General features: G+C 38.0%; 1 protein-coding gene across 2 annotated transcripts in view; it reads left to right on the top strand.

Annotated features, from left to right (window-relative positions):
• The window catches only part of LOC139759076 (uncharacterized), a 63066-nt gene that overhangs the window by 7829 nt on the left and 36089 nt on the right, over positions 1 to 19148 (top strand). For both annotated transcript variants that reach the window (XM_071681017.1, XM_071681016.1), the window contains exons 3-10: positions 1332 to 1871; positions 2835 to 2992; positions 3591 to 3705; positions 6105 to 6249; positions 7244 to 7452; positions 7577 to 7686; positions 10665 to 10814; positions 16360 to 16441. In XM_071681017.1, the coding sequence (XP_071537118.1) occupies positions 1332 to 1871; positions 2835 to 2992; positions 3591 to 3705; positions 6105 to 6249; positions 7244 to 7452; positions 7577 to 7686; positions 10665 to 10814; positions 16360 to 16441 (1509 nt within the window). The remainder of the gene's footprint in view (positions 1 to 1331; positions 1872 to 2834; positions 2993 to 3590; positions 3706 to 6104; positions 6250 to 7243; positions 7453 to 7576; positions 7687 to 10664; positions 10815 to 16359; positions 16442 to 19148) is intronic.

Here is a 19148-nt window from a genome sequence, read left to right on the forward strand (position 1 = left end):
TTTTGTTGCAGGCAAACCCAGCACTTGAAATGTTCATGAGACCACTTGTATACGGAATATTGTTTCAGAAATTTTTTCTGATAATTGTTTAACATTTGGTGTTAAGTACTATGCAGTCTTCATAAATGTAGGACCATAGCTTTAGTTAATGTGATTTTCATTCTTTGCATTATTAAACTGAAATTTAGACATTTTTCTTCCTCAGTTTTTACAGTTTTTATGTTTGAAGTAGGAAGTGATAAGGAATTAGGAGTAGATAAAATATGAAATAACGCCCATGAACAAGGTGAGAATCCAAAGCTATTCTCAAATTTTTCAGAATTAAACTTTTAGTTAAAGAGCTCCTCATCAGGCTGAGAGATTCAGTGGGAAGCTTCATTGAAAATGATGGAAAAATATCATTGTAACCAAATGAGTTTAAAAGATCAATGAAGTTGACAGTGAACAGTTTTTTGAGAGGTGTAGAGATAGAGCAACCAGAGGGCATACATGAAATTAAGTAAGAAATTGTAATAATGCAAAGAATACTTGGATAGTATAAAAGTGGTAGGTGAATGGAACTGACTGACTGAGGACATTGTTAATGTAGACAACATACATAAGTTTAAGAAGTTGTATGACAGTAAGTGTTCAACAGATGGGTCTTCATAAAACTCCCCCACCCCCCCAAGTATAGTACAAAAGATGATTGCAGTATAACCCCAACATTAATGATGTGGGCTAGGGAATTAGAATCGTAAAGTATTGAAATTGATAGAACAGACATTGTAGCTTGTTAAAGGATGTTTATCCATATAAGGAGCATGAACCTGATGAAACCTTTCTCCATATCTAAGTGATGTCCAGAAACACTTAACAGTCTGCTGAAAATGTTGAAATGATGATTGGGAGAGGATATAATTCCATGAGAGTACCTGAGATCATATGTTGTGCCTGTTTTTAAAAAAAGACACAAACATATGATACATTTGATATAGTGTATCACTGTAGCACTCTTGTGAGAGATTCTATATTTCTGCATATGGTATTCCAGATTCATTAATGCACCATACAGTGGCATCACTTGCTAGAGTTCAGAATACAATTGCCTCTGATTCACACTGAGAGGACAGAGAGAAAGTAATGGCATGGCTTATGTCAGCATGAGAAACAGAGCAGTAACATTTGGAAGCTTATGCACCATTTTGGCAGCTACTAATATATGCACAGGCATTCAAGATTTTCACACTGTGGGTGTTTCGAGTGGAAGTCTTCCTGTGTCTACTGGTATTTATTTTGCAGCTTGTTTTTTTAATTATGCTATGTAAATTAAAAGAAAATCTCTGTTTCAGATTATGGAGGAGCAGAGAGTGAGGCTGCCATGGAGGAGGCTGTGGCTAGTATTCTTGGGGAAAAGATGAAGCAAATGGATCCTCAGAGAAATCTTTGTCCTTTGGCAGCATATGATGGACCTATAGTAGAAGTGTGCCCTGATCAACATACAGACTCCGGTATTAAAGATATGCATGTTGAAGAAAATGTGATGGAGGAGGGATCATATCAGTCTGAGGACCACATGAATACCTTTGTGAAATTTGAAGGTGATAAAATGACAGCTAGTCCATGCCAATATGCAGAGCAGTCCATTGAACACATGAGTATTGTTGATCATAGTGCAGAACCAGTGGTAGAGCACCTTGTTGAAGATATAGAACCAACAGTAGGAAATGCTGAGGAAATGCAGATAGGTCCTGGCATGATAGTGGAGAGTGTGGAAATACCCTCATCTAATGTTTACATCTATGACAACCCTGTGTATCTTAATCGCTTAATGAAGGATAACACATGTGGTAAACGAGTTAGACATGATGCTCCTTACATACACCGATTAGGTTAGTAGCTCATTGTTGTTCACTATTGGAAGATTCAAATTAGAAAAATGATACTTTTATGGGAAAATCAGCATAAGAGATGTTATTTTAGGTATTTGTAACATACTAGTAGAATTATAGTCAACATTGAGAATGGCATGTTTGAATGTTAACAGAGTAACATTACAGTTAAAGCCCTTAAAGCTTTCCATTAACAACAGATGTGGTTTACGGACAGCTGAGTATATAAAAGTTTAGCAGTGTGGTGAATAACCATTCAAAAAGATACACATAAAGAATTGTCCTTTTGAAGCTTCATTGTGACACCTTTCTTAACTAAAATGATTTTAAGCTCAGCCATTTGTTTAAGAAGGGTTTCGGGTTAGGTTTCCTTTCTTAACAAAAGAAACACCATTTCAGTCCAAAAATCTCTAATTCCCTGAAGTTTTGATGGATGTTTTTTGCTTATTGTAAGTAGGTAAAATTGTAGAAAAATGAAGATGGTACTTGAGATGGATGGTTGTAGATGCAGGAGCTCCAACCATGAGTTGTTGGTGTCTTGCTGGAAGATGATAAACTGCAGACATTACCAGTTTATATTCATAATGAAGACATGAAGTTGCAGTCATATTGGAATGAAAGTTGTATGAAACAAAGATAGTAAAAAATTATGCTAGGGAATCGGCTTATGACCAGCATGACATGCAGTGAGCGAACAAAATCCAGTTGAGAAACGGATTCAGGATCTGATGGAGAGGCAGTATATCCCCAGTTTGATATTGATTTGAATGAAAGAAATATCAGTTGTATCATATGGGAAATGTGTAAAGAATATCCTTGATTTGAATGAAAGAAATATCAGTTGTGTCATGTGGAAAAGGCAAGAAGAATTACCTTGTATAAATTGAGCAACTGCTCTCTCAAATGCTCATGGGGCTCTGCTTAGGGTAATGCTTTTTTCATCTAAACCCACAATTCTTTCAGGACCTTGGGATGATAAATCAAGCCAGATTCTTATTCAGCTTTTAAGAGAATACCCTGAGGCATATTTTATTTTAGGCAAAAATTGTAAGAGAACAGAAGCCTGGGAGCTGATACGTTACAAACTTGTTGAGGCTGGCTACCATTTTACTGTGTTACAGGTAAGGGAAAATTTGATAATAATATTTATAGATTTTGTAGTGATTACATGTCAACCTCTATCTTTGTGTTTGCATGTAAGATTATTGTACAGAGTAAGATGAAAAATAAGCTTAACAGTCGTCTTTTGTGGTCTTCCAAAGCATTCAGACTTATTATCCTACCTTACTTTCCTGCCCTGATATCCCCTCTATGGTAATTTTGTAGTGCTTGGGATGTTATGTGTGTGTGTGTCTATCTGGGTAAGTGCAGGACAGCTGCATCTTCAGTGTGGAAGTCGTGTCCAAGTTATGAGGATCTTGTGATGTTGAATCTATGTTTGTATGTGTGCTCGTATCAGTTTTGTGTTAAGTGTGTGATTTCCTCCTGCCCCTTTATTTATTTTTTCCTAATCCTTACTGATTTTTTCTCTACATAGGTCAGACAACCAATGTTAATGGGCCCTCGTTGTCTTTGTAATTTAAATCCATCATCTCACAACACTAGCAAATAATACAGTGATATTGCATATAATGGATAGGCAATCAAGTCTTATGCTTTAAGTGTGTGAAGAAATGTATGTAATATTTGGCTGATAGATAGTGTTGTACTCTCTAACAGATCCGCATGCGATGGCGTGAATTATGCAAGAGGTATCGGAATATTGTCAACCACAATGAACTTCATGAGAACAAAAGAACCTGCCAATATTTTGATGAACTAAATGACTTATTTGGTATGTATAGATATTTTAAGGCAGGGATGGAGATATAAGGTAATAAAACTGCTGATTTGCATTAAAGTACTTTAATTGATATCACACTTTTTGGAGGCATCTTATAACCAAGATAATTTATTTGTAATATGTAGGCAAAAGATGTAGCTGAAAGTGTCCCAGATCTGATGGTATATTACAAAAGACCTTTAAGAAACTGGAAAACCTTGATTTCCTTGTGTGAGATACCTCTTCACCATTGAGCTTGGTATTTTTGTCGTGGGCCTGATGCAATTAATGCCTCCCAATCCAAATGCCAACCATACAATGGATTGTGATCGTATAGTCACACTCGGCCACTTGCCAAATTACCCCTCCTTTTAGGTTCTTGTGTAGGCTCAGTCAGTGTTTACAGTGCTTAAGGGAACTTTTAGACGTACATATATTAATCGGTCATAGATCACTTCTTCATTGGGATGTGGTTCTGTGCCAGCTAACTCGGGATTTGATTCACCATGCAGTGCAACCAAATGGCCTAGGAATGTGGAAGAGGCGAGAAAAATGAAGACCAAAAAGTTATGGACAGTCCACATATGCACAAAAATGTGGGGAGGCAAGAAAATGAACTAATAACATTAAGCATTTTACTGTAACTATTCTTGGTGTTACAGTTTCCATGTGTAAAAATGCTTTCCTTAGTGTCCAGGGCTGAAATAGACGTTATATGGATACTTTATGTTTTAGAAAGAGGTCTGATAGTTCTCCTTTTCCTAATAACTGAGGTAAGACAGGTAATAACCGAAAGTAAAGTCTTTAGTATTGAAATTGATGAAATTTCTAGTACTACAGTTGTGAATTCTTAGTGTTTAAGTGCAATTTTTCGAATCATTAAGTGTTTTGGAGTGATTGCTATAGAATTTGTAAAATCCTGTGTTTCTAGAGGCCTAACTCAAAAGATAAGATTTTAATAACATTCTAAATCACTCGGTGTATACCGTGGTATATGTTCAAGTATGTGTAAAATACTTTGAGCATGGTCAGTGATCAGAAAAAAAATTCAGGTTCCAGCAAATAGAAAGCCACAAAGGAGGGAATGAGTGGTGATCATCAGATTCAATTTCAGCTTATTGGATTTATCCCCAAAGGTACGAATTTGAGAGGTGACTGTCAGAAGGCACCTTGGTGGTGATGTATTTAGCTAGCATTGCTGACTACTGATCCACTGGCCTTCGTTCATTCCCCAGCTCCTACTTCCATTGTCTACAGCAGTTCCCTTTCAGTACTGGAATCCCTAGTTTCCATGAAATCATATCCCTCTTCCTTTACTGATCCACATTTTTGTCTCTTCTCAGCTTTCAATTCAAATCTGAAAAGGATATTTTTGTAGGGCTGATATATTGAATTTTAATGATTCTAAGACTGCTTCTCCTGCTTATGTTTTTAAAATTCCTCATGAGTTTCCTTTAATGGATGTATGGTTCTACCACTCATTGCAGTAAGCATACTGGATATTTGTATGACATTTAATCTGTCTTGGAAACCTTTGACTGCAGAAACATTTAAGTTGTCATTTAAGAAACTGGTGGTATTTTTCAAAAGCTGATTTTTTTTCCTATCCTATTTTACATAGGACTAATTTGTCTGTATGGAACAGAGATCTATCTGAGGCAGCTGGAACTCCAAATACTTAGTGGAGCTGAGTTTAAGGCTGTCTGAATTATCAGCTTTCCAAATATGTCCTCATAATCCTGTCTACTTTCCACATACCATCTTTTGTCTTTTCTCTTTCCTGATATTAATTTGGTATTTACTCCTGAGATCTGCTTTTTGCATACTTTTACTATCAAGTAGGCCACTGCATTCACAGTCACTGCTCAGCTGGTAGCAACATAAGGGTGGGGCTTTATGATGAATGCTTTCCATATACTACAAAGCTTCTAAATTCTGTACCTTTTCATGTATATCCTGTCCCTTTTTAAGAAGGCATACTTTTCATTTTTTTAAGGCTTGGCTTTGATTAATACTCTCAGAAAAGAAAAAGCTGTTTTGGGGACTAAATATACAACTTTTATGTGTGAAATTAATTCTTAAGTGAAAATCAGTACAATATTCAAGAAAGTGTTAACAGCTACGATAGACTTTAAAAGGTTTTCCATGACTGAGATCGAGAGAGTGAGGAATGATAAATAGTTTTAAGACAGAAAAAGGAATGCTGAATAAAGAGAACTAGAACTTTTAATGAAAAATAAGCTGTGGAGGAGTGGGCTGGGAAGTTGAATGAGATATATGGAAGAACACAGCATGAAAGTAATACTATTGCAGAGAAGCATGTGCATTTATTTATGACATGAGCACTTAAGGAAATGTGAGGATTACTTGAGGAGATGATTTTGCTCAATGATTTTATTTCTTTTCTAAAGGAATATGGGATTCTCAGGCTACACAGCTCCTAATTCAACAGTTTGGCACAAATTCTGCCAAACGACTGGGTCAGAATGGAGGTACACGCATGAGGTACAAGGCATGGGAACAGGTGCGGGAGTCTCTTTCAAAGCATGGATATAAGTGAGTATTAATTCGGTTCTCATTTTGCTTTTAGTGGTAGAAACTGTATAAGTGAAAATGGGGAAAAACTTATGTGTTGAGAGAGGAATCATCAGGAATACTTGGTTTGAAAGAAAAGCATGAACAAAGGGGTAAGTGGCATTCGGTGTATAAAGGCATTATTAGGTCATTCATAGATTTAAAGTCAAGCAGAGAAGAGGTTGTTCAAATATAAAGATGCTAAGAAGAAATGTAAGTGGAATGTCTGGTCATTTCTTGGTGTAGGCAAGCATGAAAGTTTGTCGAAGGTATAGAAAGAAAGAAAAGAAATAACGTGTCTGATGGAAGGGGTGAACGTGAACTAATTTGGAAGAGGCATGTGCAGGGATGTTGAGATAGTGATTGATTAAGTAAAAGTAAATGAAACTTAGGGGAGTGAAAGAGTAGAAGGTATTTAGGTAAGCATTGCTTAAATGTGTGGGTGAAGTGTATGGCATGTGGAAGTATGAAAAAGGTTAAAGGATGGGGAAAATGGGGAAATTATAGCGATAGAGAGAAAAGGTATATGTTTGGACAGTACCTACAAGGAAAAAGTGCAAACAGTTGGGAAGGGTACAATAGAAAGCATTAGAAGGTCTAGAAAAAGAGAGCAGATAAGGGACAGAATTAGAAAATATCTGTGAATTTCAGGGAAAATGATTTAGAAGGAGGTGAATGATGTAAGATCAAGAGATTGTATGGGAACAGTGGTGAAGAGAGTAGATGGGAAATGGTAGCTAGCAAAAGAGAAGTAAGGAAGAGAGATAGTGAGTATTTTGTGTTAGACAACAGGGAGACTTTTTTCATTTCAGCACACTGAATGTAAATTAAAAATTGCATTTGAGTGAGTTGAGGGGCTTCATACTCTTAAGCTGCCTCATGTAAGTGGGAGTATAGTTAGAGACAGTAAACAGATAATGATATACGTCATAATAGTTATGCTAGAATGATAACTATTTTTTCCTCATCTTTACAGATACACAGCAGATCAGGTCTATGGGCGATGGAGTGCATTGGTAACATTGTATCGGAGAATGATTGAACACAACTCTGATGCGAACAATGAATTGATGACTGTTGCATATCAAGATGCAATAGAATCTGTTTACAAATATGTTCCAGAAAGGAAAACGAAGTTAGCCAAGATCCGGGAAAAACATGGCCAGTCATCTAAAATATTTAAGAGTATCAAAATTTTGTTTTCTTATTGTTTTTGTAAATTTTTGGCTGGTAATATGAATGGAAATCTGATTACTAATTTGAATTACAAATGAATTCTCTGACCTAAAAGAAATTCACTGTTTCGCAGAGAAATGGACTCTGCCTGTTGAACGAATCTTACTCAGGGGCTACAGAGAGAACATTGAGCTTTTTATTGAAAATGGGAACAAGAAAGAAATTTGGGAGCAGATTGTAAAGGTAGGAGAAAGTTTCAGATTGCTTTGTTGCTGCAGGCTTTTGCATGCAGGGCAAGGTAGTGGAAGATAATAGTGGTGTTTTAACACTGCTTCTTTGGTTACGAAAGCTAATGGAGACAAAAAGATTGTTGTGAAGATAGATTAGTTTTTTCGGACATGTTAAAAGATTATATATTGAAGGTGCATGATACCACCCTTGACATTTTAAGACTTGAGAGTGGAGTAATCGGAATAGTTTAAGCTGGAAGGATTGTTTAAGAAATTGAAGTAACAAATCATGAAACATGTGGAGGTTATGAATATTTCCCTGGTGGAGGCATGATGGCATTAGAGCTGGGTAATGAGCTTGTGACACAAGTTCATTAATTAGATTATTACTTATTGTGAAAAAAAAAACTTGTCTGAGCAAGGGATATGTATAAAATAGGGAGCTAACAATGTATATGGCCATGGTATAGTGCTGAAGCTAACATGTAATTTATGCAGAGGAGACAGTAAAGTGGCAGCAGAGAAATGGTGCATGGGGCAGATAAGGGGGTGAGCCTCAATATATAAATTCACTCAGTGATGTTTATCGTCATCTCTGGTTACTGATTACATATTTATAGATATTTAGGGGGCACATTCTGAGGGGAGGCAAGTGGGTTAGGTTTCCCTCCCCAGCTTTTCAGTATACAATATACATGATTATTGTATGACCATCAGCAACTCAAGGGTGGGCTATTTTGATACCTGCTTCTTTCCTTACATGTTGAAGCTTTGGAACTCCCCTCCTTCTCATGTCTTTCTCAAAATTTACAAATACTTTCCGTTGTCTTTTCTTTTTCCATTCCATAATTCTCTCTGTATTCCAGTTAAGGCCTGGCCTTGATGTGGAGTTTTGCCCATGACTGGAGCCTTCAACTTAAAAAGGAAAGAAAGAAATTAATCTATGCATCTCCAGGAATTCCTATCATGGAGGTGGCCAAAGCAAAAGTGTCTCCATTTATCTTTGTCCTTACATGTCTTGTTACACACCATTCCATGCATTCTTCCAAGGTGACCAAGGGAGCATGCAGTAGCCATACAAATGTCAAAATATTGGCAGGAGATATAAAGAAGCCTGCCACCATTAGCACTTATATGATGACTCCTGAAGCCTTCTATGGAAGTCTCCACATGAAGCCTCCTGGAGGTTAAGGGTTAAAACAGCTTTCTGCTCTGTGCAGAGATTTTTGGCAGTATCTTTCTCAGCAACAGTGTAGATGACAGGATGTGGCTTCTCTTTTCCTCATGAAGCTATTCATAAGAGTGCTAGAGCTAGATCTAAAGCTGCCAGTGTTAAATCTCTTGTTATTAACTCTTTATGGAAAAATACAGGGTGTAGACAGTGATTTTATTGCTTTGTTATTCTTAATCTTCAAGGGAGTAATTCAAGAGGGCTTTACAGCTCTTACCTATCTGTTCTTAGAAGAAAGACCATTATGCATCTAAGTCTGACTACCACAGGCAGAGCTACTTCATCAAAAGGCTACCTCCTCAAGGCCATTCAGGCAGTGTTTTCCTCAATTCTGTCCCTTGCCATTTGAAGATCATCTTTTGATATGATTTTTTAGGGAAGTTTGACACATGAATATATCTAGTGTTTAAGGGGTCAGGGATGGATTTGCAGATGTAGCACCCCTGCTAAGGATAAGTTTAGAACAGCCTTTCCTACTTGTGTACCCATGCTGATTATATCTTACAGCTTTTTTTGTATTAATGTTTGCCCCATTACAGTTTTGCTTATTTTATCTACATCCATTTCTCTCTTATATTTTTAGCACAACACTCTAGATTCTTCAGTGTGTTCATTGAATATACCTCAGATACTTTGTGGAAAATTTTGTGGTCACTAGCAGTGTCCTCTGACTTCTTATAAACCCTGTCTTCCAAGTGATGTACTTGAAGAAGCTTATTAGATTTATTGATAAAGTGAGAGCTATCAGGTATAAGGTACTTAATTGCTCCATGTATCATCACTTTCACTTAAAAAACCTTCAAAATCAGTCTTTCTTCACCGTCTCAATTGCACTTCTCATCCTCCTATCTACTTGCAGGTTGTTGAATTCCTCTTAGATGCATTAAGACTGGCAGCTTATAGAAACAGGCTTAGCTTTGTTGTTTATCCTATCTGTTCTGGCTTAGGGAACCTTTCTTGGCTGGTTCATGTAGTATTGCAATTCTTGATATGCCCCATAGTGTTTTGATAGCCTTATAATTAAGTTTTTTGTTTTAAATATGCCTTTGCTAGAAGGTCTGTGATAAAGTTTAAGGTTGACTCTTTCACTAAACCCAAAAATTGCCTTCCAATATACTGACCTCTTAATAAGAGTATGGCTTGTGTTTGGTTAGAAAAAATTGTATGGTGGATTTCCAGGCCAGAAAATATGGCAGCTGATGCTCAGTGGTTTCTATTTACATCATACCTAGCATCTGTTAGCTTGAAATCCATGACTTTCTCTCTCTTAGCTATACAATGATTTTATTGGCCTTCCTCTTTAGAAAATCTTTGTCTTTCTGCTTCTGTGACATCAGTTAATAAGTTTTTATTCTCTTGTGCTATCACAAACAGCCTCATTAGGACTTGGTGGCCTGTTGCTGTTTGAATGCAGTTACTTTGATTTATATGAGATTTGTTCTTTCTTAATTTCAAATGATCCAAAAGATGTTCAAGGACCCCCTGAGCATTTTTCTCTTTTCCTGTTTGCTATATTAGGTATTTTCCTCCTAAACTAATCTTGAAAGTCATGGAGTGCTGCTGGTATTGACTGTATCCTGCCTGCTGTTGATGTGTGTGTATTCATTTACCTGTATAAGATTACAGCAGTTGAAGAGTGTGGAGAGAGAGAGTAATACACTTGTTCCCCTCCCATGTGTGTGTGAAATTATGATTATACATGTATATCACTGTGAAATACATTAGGGTTATCAAATGCATAATTGTATCATTGAATACAGTTACTGGAAGAAGGAGGTTACCACACCACCACAGAGAAAGTGAAAGCACGTTTCTGTGAGTTATCTAAGCAGTATGAAGCCATGCTGCATCATAATTCCCAGCCTGGCACCCTTTACCGTGAGTCCAGGCACCATGAGATCTTGGCTGATGTAAGTTTTGTATTAAATTTATTGCTTGTTTCTTATTGTGATGAAATTGTCAGTTATGATGATGATGCACAATTTTCTTTTCAGTCATTCCATTGTTGATGGAGCAATATTCTATAATTCCTTTAACATTAGTGTCCCTCAGTGTTTTGACCAAGTGAGGATTTTCCCTCTAAGGCTAAGTTCTTTGTTCTTACTGCTACCTTGCTAATGCAGGAAATGGCGTATGTGTATGAACAAGAAGAGAGTCAGTTGTTGTTCGCTGATGGTACAGCTCTGGTGGCTGATTTGTGTGAGAAACTGCAGAAGCTGGTGGCTGAGGGCTGTATGATAAATTGTGTGAAAGAAGAAAGCTTAGAGTAAATGTGAATAAGAGCAAGGTTATTAGGTACAGTAAGGTTGAGGGACAAGTCAATTGGGAGGTAAGTTTGATTGGAGAAAAACTGGAAGAAGTGAAGTGTTTTAGATATCTGAGAGTGGATTTGGCAGCGGATGGAACCATTGAAGCAGAAGTGAATCATAGGGTGGGGGAGGGGGCGAAAGTTCTGGGAGCGTTGAAGAATGTGTGGAAGTCAAGAACATTATCTCGGAAAGCAAAAATGGGTATGTTTGAAGGAATAGTGGTTCCAACAATGTTATATGGTTGCGAGGCGTGGGCTATGGATAGAGTTGTGCGGAGGAGGGTGGATGTGCTGGAAATGAGATGTTTGAGGACAATATGTGGTGTGAGATGGTTTAATTGAGTAAGTAATAATAGGGTAAAAGAGATGTGTGGTAATAAAAAGAGTGTGGTTGAGAGAGCAGAAGAGGGTGTTTTGAAATGGTTTGGTCACATGGAGAGAATGAGTGAGGAAAGATTGACCAAGAGGATATATGTGTCAGAGGTGGAGGGAACGAGGAGAAGTGGGAGACCAAATTGGAGGTGGAAGGATGGAGTGAAAAAGATTTTGAGTGATCGGGGCCTGAACATGCAGGAGGGTGAAAGGTGTGCAAGTAATAGAGTGAATTGGAACGATGTGGTATACTGGGGTTGACGTGCTGTCAATGGATCGAACCAGGGCATGTGGAGTGTCTGGGATAAACCATGGAATGTTGTGTGGGGCCTAGATGTGGAGAGGGAGCTGTGGTTTCGGTGCATTATTACATGACAGCTAGAGACTGAATGTGAACGAATGTGGCCTTTGTTGTCTTTTCCTAGCGCTACCTCACGCACATGAGGGGGGGAGGGGGTTGTTATTTCATGTGTGGCGTGGTGGCGATGGGAATGAATAAAGGCAGACAGTATGAATTATGTACATGTGTATATATGTATATGTCTGTGTGTGTGTATATATATATATATTATATATATGTGTACATTGAGATGTATAGGTATGTATATTTGTGTGTGTGGACGTGTATGTATATACATGTGTATATAAATGAATAAATAGATTTTTTTTTTTTTTTTTTTGCTTTGTCGCTGTCTCCCACGTTTGCGAGGTAGCGCAAGGAAACAGACGAAAGAAATGGCCCAACCCACCCCCATACACATGTATATACATACGTCCACACATGCAAATATACATACCTACACAGCTTTCCATGGTTTACCCCAGACGCTTCACATGCCCTGATTCAATCCACTGACAGCACGTCAACCCCGGTATACCACATCGATCCAATTCACTCTATTCCTTGCCCTCCTTTCACCCTCCTGCGTGTTCAGGCCCCGATCACACAAAATCTTTTTCACTCCATCTTTCCACCTCCAATTTGGTCTCCCACTTCTCCTCGTTCCCTCCACCTCCGACACATATATCCTCTTGGTCAATCTTTCCTCACTCATTCTCTCCATGTGCCCAAACCATTTCAAAACACCCTCCTCTGCTCTCTCAACCACGGTCTTTTTATTTCCACACATCTCTCTTGCCCTTACGTTACTTACTCGATCAAACCACCTCACACCACACATTGTCCTCAAACATCTCATTTCCAGCACATCCATCCTCCTGCGCACAACTCTATCCATAGCCCATGCCTCGCAACCATACAACATTGTTGGAACCACTATTCCTTCAAACATACCCATTTTTGCTTTCCGAGATAATGTTCTCGACTTCCACACATTTTTCAAGGCTCCCAAAATTTTCGCCCCCTCCCCCACCCTATGATCCACTTCCGCTTCCATGGTTCCATCCGCTGACAGATCCACTCCCAGATATCTAAAACACTTCACTTCCTCCAGTTTTTCTCCATTCAAACTTACCTCCCAATTGACTTGACCCTCAACCCTACTGTACCTAATAACCTTGCTCTTATTCACATTTACTCTTAACTTTCTTCTTCCACACACTTTACCAAACTCAGTCACCAGCTTCTGCAGTTTCTCACATGAATCAGCCACCAGCGCTGTATCATCAGCGAACAACAACTGACTCACTTCCCAGGCTCTCTCATCCCCAACAGACTTCATACTTGCCCCTCTTTCCAGGACTCTTGCATTCACCTCCCTAACAACCCCATCCATAAACAAATTAAACAACCATGGAGACATCACACACCCCTGCCGCAAACCTACATTCACTGAGAACCAATCACTTTCCTCTCTTCCTACACGTACACATGCCTTACATCCTCGATAAAAACTTTTCACTGCTTCTAACAACTTGCCTCCCACACCATATATTCTTAATACCTTCCACAGAGCATCTCTATCAACTCTATCATATGCCTTCTCCAGATCCATAAATGCTACATACAAATCCATTTGCTTTTCTAAGTATTTCTCACATACATTCTTCAAAGCAAACACCTGATCCACACATCCTCTACCACTTCTGAAACCGCACTGCTCTTCCCCAATCTGATGCTCTGTACATGCCTTCACCCTCTCAATCAATACCCTCCCATATAATTTACCAGGAATACTCAACAAACTTATACCTCTGTAATTTGAGCACTCACTCTTATCCCCTTTGCCTTTGTACAATGGCACTATGCACGCATTCCGCCAATCCTCAGGCACCTCACCATGAGTCATACATACATTAAATAACCTTACCAACCAGTCAACAATACAGTCACCCCCTTTTTTAATAAATTCCACTGCAATACCATCCAAACCTGCTGCCTTGCCGGCTTTCATCTTCCGCAAAGCTTTTACTACCTCTTCTCTGTTTACCAAATCATTTTCCCTAACCCTCTCACTTTGCACACCACCTCGACCCAAACACCCTATATCTGCCACTCTGTCATCAGACACATTCAACAAACCTTCAAAATACTCATTCCATCTCCTTCTCACATCACCACTACTTGTTATCACCTCCCCATTTACGCCCTTCACTGAAGTTCCCATTTGCTCCCTTGTCTTACGCACCCTATTTACCTCCTTCCAGAACATCTTTTTATTCTCCCTAAAATTTACTGATAGTCTCTCACCCCAACTCTCATTTGCCCTTTTTTTCACCTCTTGCACCTTTCTCTTGACCTCCTGTCTCTTTCTTTTATACTTCTCCCACTCAATTGCATTTTTTCCCTGCAAAAATCGTCCAAATGCCTCTCTCTTCTCTTTCACTGATACTCTTACTTCTTCATCCCACCACTCACTACCCTTTCTAAACAGCCCACCTCCCACTCTTCTCATGCCACAAGCATCTTTTGCGCAATCCATCACTGATTCCCTAAATACATCCCATTCCTCCCCCACTCCCCTTACTTCCATTGTTCTCACCTTTTTCCATTCTGTACACAGTCTCTCCTGGTACTTCCCCACACAGGTCTCCTTTCCAAGCTCACTTATTCTCACCACCTTCTTCACCCCAACATTCACTCCTCTTTTCTGAAAACCCATACTAATCTTCACCTTAGCCTCCACAAGATAATGATCAGACAACCCTCCAGTTGCACCTCTCAGCACATTAACATCCAAAAGTCTCTCTTTCGCACGCCTGTCAATTAACACGTAATCCAATAACGCTCTCTGGCCATCTCTCCTACTTACATAAGTATACTTATGTATATCTCGCTTTTTAAACCAGGTATTCCCAATCATCAGTCCTTTTTCAGCACATAAATCTACAAGCTCTTCACCATTTCCATTTACAACACTGAACACCCCATGCATACCAATTATATATTGAGAGTGCACATAAGTGAAGACTGGAGGATATATGGTCAGTGAGCTAGTAGTGACATCATTGAAAGAAGTGGCCACCCTGTAAGGTAATATATGATTCCCTGTTTGATGGATGATTATGTAATCTTATTTGTAAGTTATGCCATAGTTTTCCTTATTATGTTTTGTACACTTATTCCAAAAAAGCAATTTTCTATAGTGAATATTTACAAGAGTAGAGAGTGCCCACTAGCACCAGGACTTGGTTGATACGGAAGATTGTACTTTCTGTACTAGGTATTGTAGTTGCTCTCAATCTTTGGTAATTTTTTTGTTCATTGAGTTTGTAATCTGGGTGTATGACATGATCTGAGATTTGGTAATTTTATTGTTTACTGAGTTTTGTCATCTGGGTGTATGACATGATCTGAGATTTAAAAGTTCTTTGCATTTTTTCCTTTTTCCACGCCTGGCATTCTGCTATTCCTACATAGAGCTTGAATCAGCTACATGTTATGAAATTACTGTATGTGATATTGATCATGTAGCACAGTGTGGAGCAAACTGGACTTTTCATAGAAATACTGACAGTTTGCATAAATTTTTGTATAAAACCGATTCAGATGTTTTTTACAAACTAATCTACAAAAGAAGAAGGAAAGCAAATGCAAAAAGTGGACTGCTTTTACATGCACATAAATGTAGCGGGGGGCTGGAAATCCTCCCCTCTCATTTTTTGAATTTTCCAAAAGAAGGAACAGAGAAGGGGGCCAGGTGAGGATATTTCCTTAAAGGCCCAGCCCTCTGTTCTTAACGCTACCTCGCTAATGCGGGAAATGGCGAATAGTATGAAAGAAAAAAGATATATATATATATATATATATATATATATATATATATATATATATATATATATATATTTGTTTGTTATGCTCGTATGTCTTTTCCACTCTTGCAAATGAAGAACAGCCTCATTTGTGCATATCCACTCAAAATATATCATATGTATTTGTACAATGAATATATTTTGGTTTGCTTAATGAGATAGTAGACTACTGAAAAGTGCTCAGATTTAGATGATTGACTATTTTGTACAGTTTTGTGAATGAAAAGTATCATATAAGGAAATGAGAATTAAGGATGATTTTCACTCTTTGTTTACAGCCATCTCCTTGAGCTGAATTTCTGTTATTTTATGTTCATTGATGATATTTGATCATGAAAATTTTTAAGGACAGTATGATTATTTGGTGGCTGTTGATATTATGTGCTGGTACTGCTAAATGCGGTTAGCATCCAAAGTGATTTTTCTGTAATCTCAACAGGTACATGCCAATTTTTCTTTTTATTGATCAAATGTGCATGATTTCACTGTACAAAATAGAGAAAAGATAGATTTTGGTTAAAAAGAATTTGCTTTCAGTATGAAGGGTATTGTTTATTTTACAGATCTACAAGCATCATAACTGCTGGCCCCATGATGGTTCAACTATGAAGTCTGATAATTTCAGCTCACTAAGAATGCGACAAAGTAGGTATCAAATATTCACTTACGTATTTAATTTGATTTTTCTAATGTATTTTCTCCATAAGAGGTATAAACTGCATATATAGAAGAATTAGAGGAGCTTATGTTTTCGGTGTTAAGAAGGTTCTTCCTTTTCATACAGTGGTGTTAGCTTATGAGAGTTGGCTATCTCGTTCGAGATCTTTATTTCGTACAAACCATTAGGTCCTTATGTGGTTGTATGTAATAATGCAAGAGATCAGAAACTATTACATTAGTGTGGCAGGAGTGGAAAGATGTGTACAGAAAAAAAAACTTCACTTTTCATGCTCATAAAAAGTGTAAATGATTTTAGGCATGGATTTGAAGCAAAGTATTTATGAATTTTATTCTTCATCGTTCCTATGTAACTGCTTTTAACTATTCTAATTGGTTAATCCTTCCATGTGTTGACAGTCTTGTTGGAGAAAAAGTACTTCGCATTTAAGACAAAACATTTGCCCATGAGTTTGCATCCAGTATTACCAATGAAATCGGCAAATCTATCCTTAAGTAGCATTTTAGTTTAAGATCATAGAAACCTTTGATAATTTTGAATTCTTGTTTTAGATCATCCCTTAACCTTTTCTCCTCTGTGCTAAATGAATTTAAGTCATTTAGTTAGTTCACATAGGATTTGTTTTCAGTCTGTGAATCATCTTGGTAGCTTGTTTCTGTATCTTTCCAATCTGTTTATCTTAAGTAGGGTGACCTAAACTGAACACATTATTAAAGATGGGGCTTCAATGAATTGTAAAGTGGCAATAATTTCCCCATACTTAAATTTGAAACCACGCTTGTAAATTCAAGAATTTTGTTTGCTTTTTCTTACTGCCTTACTGAATTACTTACTTAGCATTTGCTTACTAGAACTACTGGTTAAAATCTCCCACTGAAAAATTGCAAATTTTTTTAGTTGATCAGAAAGTCATGTTTACTTCTGGTATCTATTCCAGGGGCTTATAAAGAGCAGTTCAGATGTGAAAATTCTGGTTACAAGGCAACAAGTCTTGTACTCGCATGCCTCCTTACTTTGAGGTGTACATTGAGTTTATTTCTCTATTCATGTCTACTTTTTTTCAGCAGCACATTGGGTTTATTTCTCATGTTTGTCTACTTTTTTGTGTTGAAGACATCTATACTGTTTGGAAAATGGTATGCAGGTGTTATTGTTGGTAATGAATGCAACAGTTCAGATGTGAGAAATGTAGGTTATGAGTCATACTGACACTGGTTAATGCACATTATGGTAAGTACACATCCAGTCTCTTCTCTTCTCTTATCTGTGTGCTAAGCATTGAAAAACAAATCAGCACAACGTCAGACAGTAAGTGTTTTGGGCCACTAGCATTGGGCACTCTCCTGTCTGCCATATCTACCTCAACACAGTGAAATTACTTCTAAAATTTTACCCTAATTATGGATCCACAAGAGACCCAAAATATTTGAAGAGTATGCAGGTGTTGGTGTTGGTAATATGGACAAGCATTTAGGAAAAGGAACAATATGGATGTGAAAATTCATGTAATGAGATGTTATTGTGTTTTCATCAGCATGATGGGTTTATTTCTCATAATTCCGCCTACTTCTCTGTGTGCAGGAAATCCATAATGTCTGGGAAATGACATTATGGTGTTAGTGTAGGTTATGAGAGCAAGCATTTAAGGAAAAGGATCTGTTTAGATGTGAAAAATGCAGGTTTTGAAGTGTGCAGATGATGGTTGAAGTACACATTAGTCTTTTCTTTTGACCTAGCTGTGCACTTGTTCAGTGAAAAATTGGTACAGTCAGTGCCTTAGGCCAACAATCTTAAGAATTATTCTTATGGCTATGTATACTGCAGCTTTGTAGCTTAATTTTTTTGTCTTTTTGCCTTCTTTTTTGTTTGGAAGATGTCCATGATAGTGGGAAAAGGTCTGTAAATGATAGTGATGATGTTGCCAAGCAACATGCTCTGTGGAAGGTATTAAGAGTATATGGTATGGGAGGTAAGTTGACAAAAGCAGTGAAAAGTTTTTATCGAGGATGTAAGGCATGTGTACAAGTAGGAGGAGAGGAAAGTGATTGGTTTCCAATGAATGACGGTTTGCGGCAGGAGTGCGTGATATCTCCATGATTGTTTAATTTGTTTATGGATGGGGTTGTTAGGGAGGTGAATGCAAGAGTTTTGGAGAGAGGGGCAAGTGAATGAGAGGGCTTGGGAAGTGAGTGATATGTTGTTTACTGATGATACAGCGCTGGTGGCTGATTTGAGTGAGAAACTGCAGAAGCTGGTGACTGAGTTTGGTAAAGTGTGTGAAAGAAGAAAGCTGAGAGTAAATGTGAATAAGAGCAAGGTTATTAGGTACAGTAGGGTTGAGGGACAAGTCAATTGGCGGATAAGTTTGAATGGAGAAAAACTGGCAGAAGTGAAGTGTTTTAGATATCTGAGAGTGGATTTAGCAGCGGATGAACCATGGAAGCGGAAGTGAGTCGCAGGGTGGGGGAGGGGGTGAAGGTTCTGGGAGCGTTGAAGAATGTGTGGAAGGCGAGAATGTTATCTCAGAGCAAAAATGGGTATGTTTGAAGGAATGGTGGTTCTAACAATGTTATATGGTTGAGGCATTCACGATAGATATGGTTGTGCGGAGGAGGGTGGATGTGTTGGAAATGAATTGTTTAAGGACAATACGTGGTGTGAGGTGGTGTGATC

The sequence above is a fragment of the Panulirus ornatus genome, chromosome 32 (assembly GCF_036320965.1).
Source record: "Panulirus ornatus isolate Po-2019 chromosome 32, ASM3632096v1, whole genome shotgun sequence".
Classification (NCBI taxonomy): domain Eukaryota; kingdom Metazoa; phylum Arthropoda; class Malacostraca; order Decapoda; family Palinuridae; genus Panulirus; species Panulirus ornatus.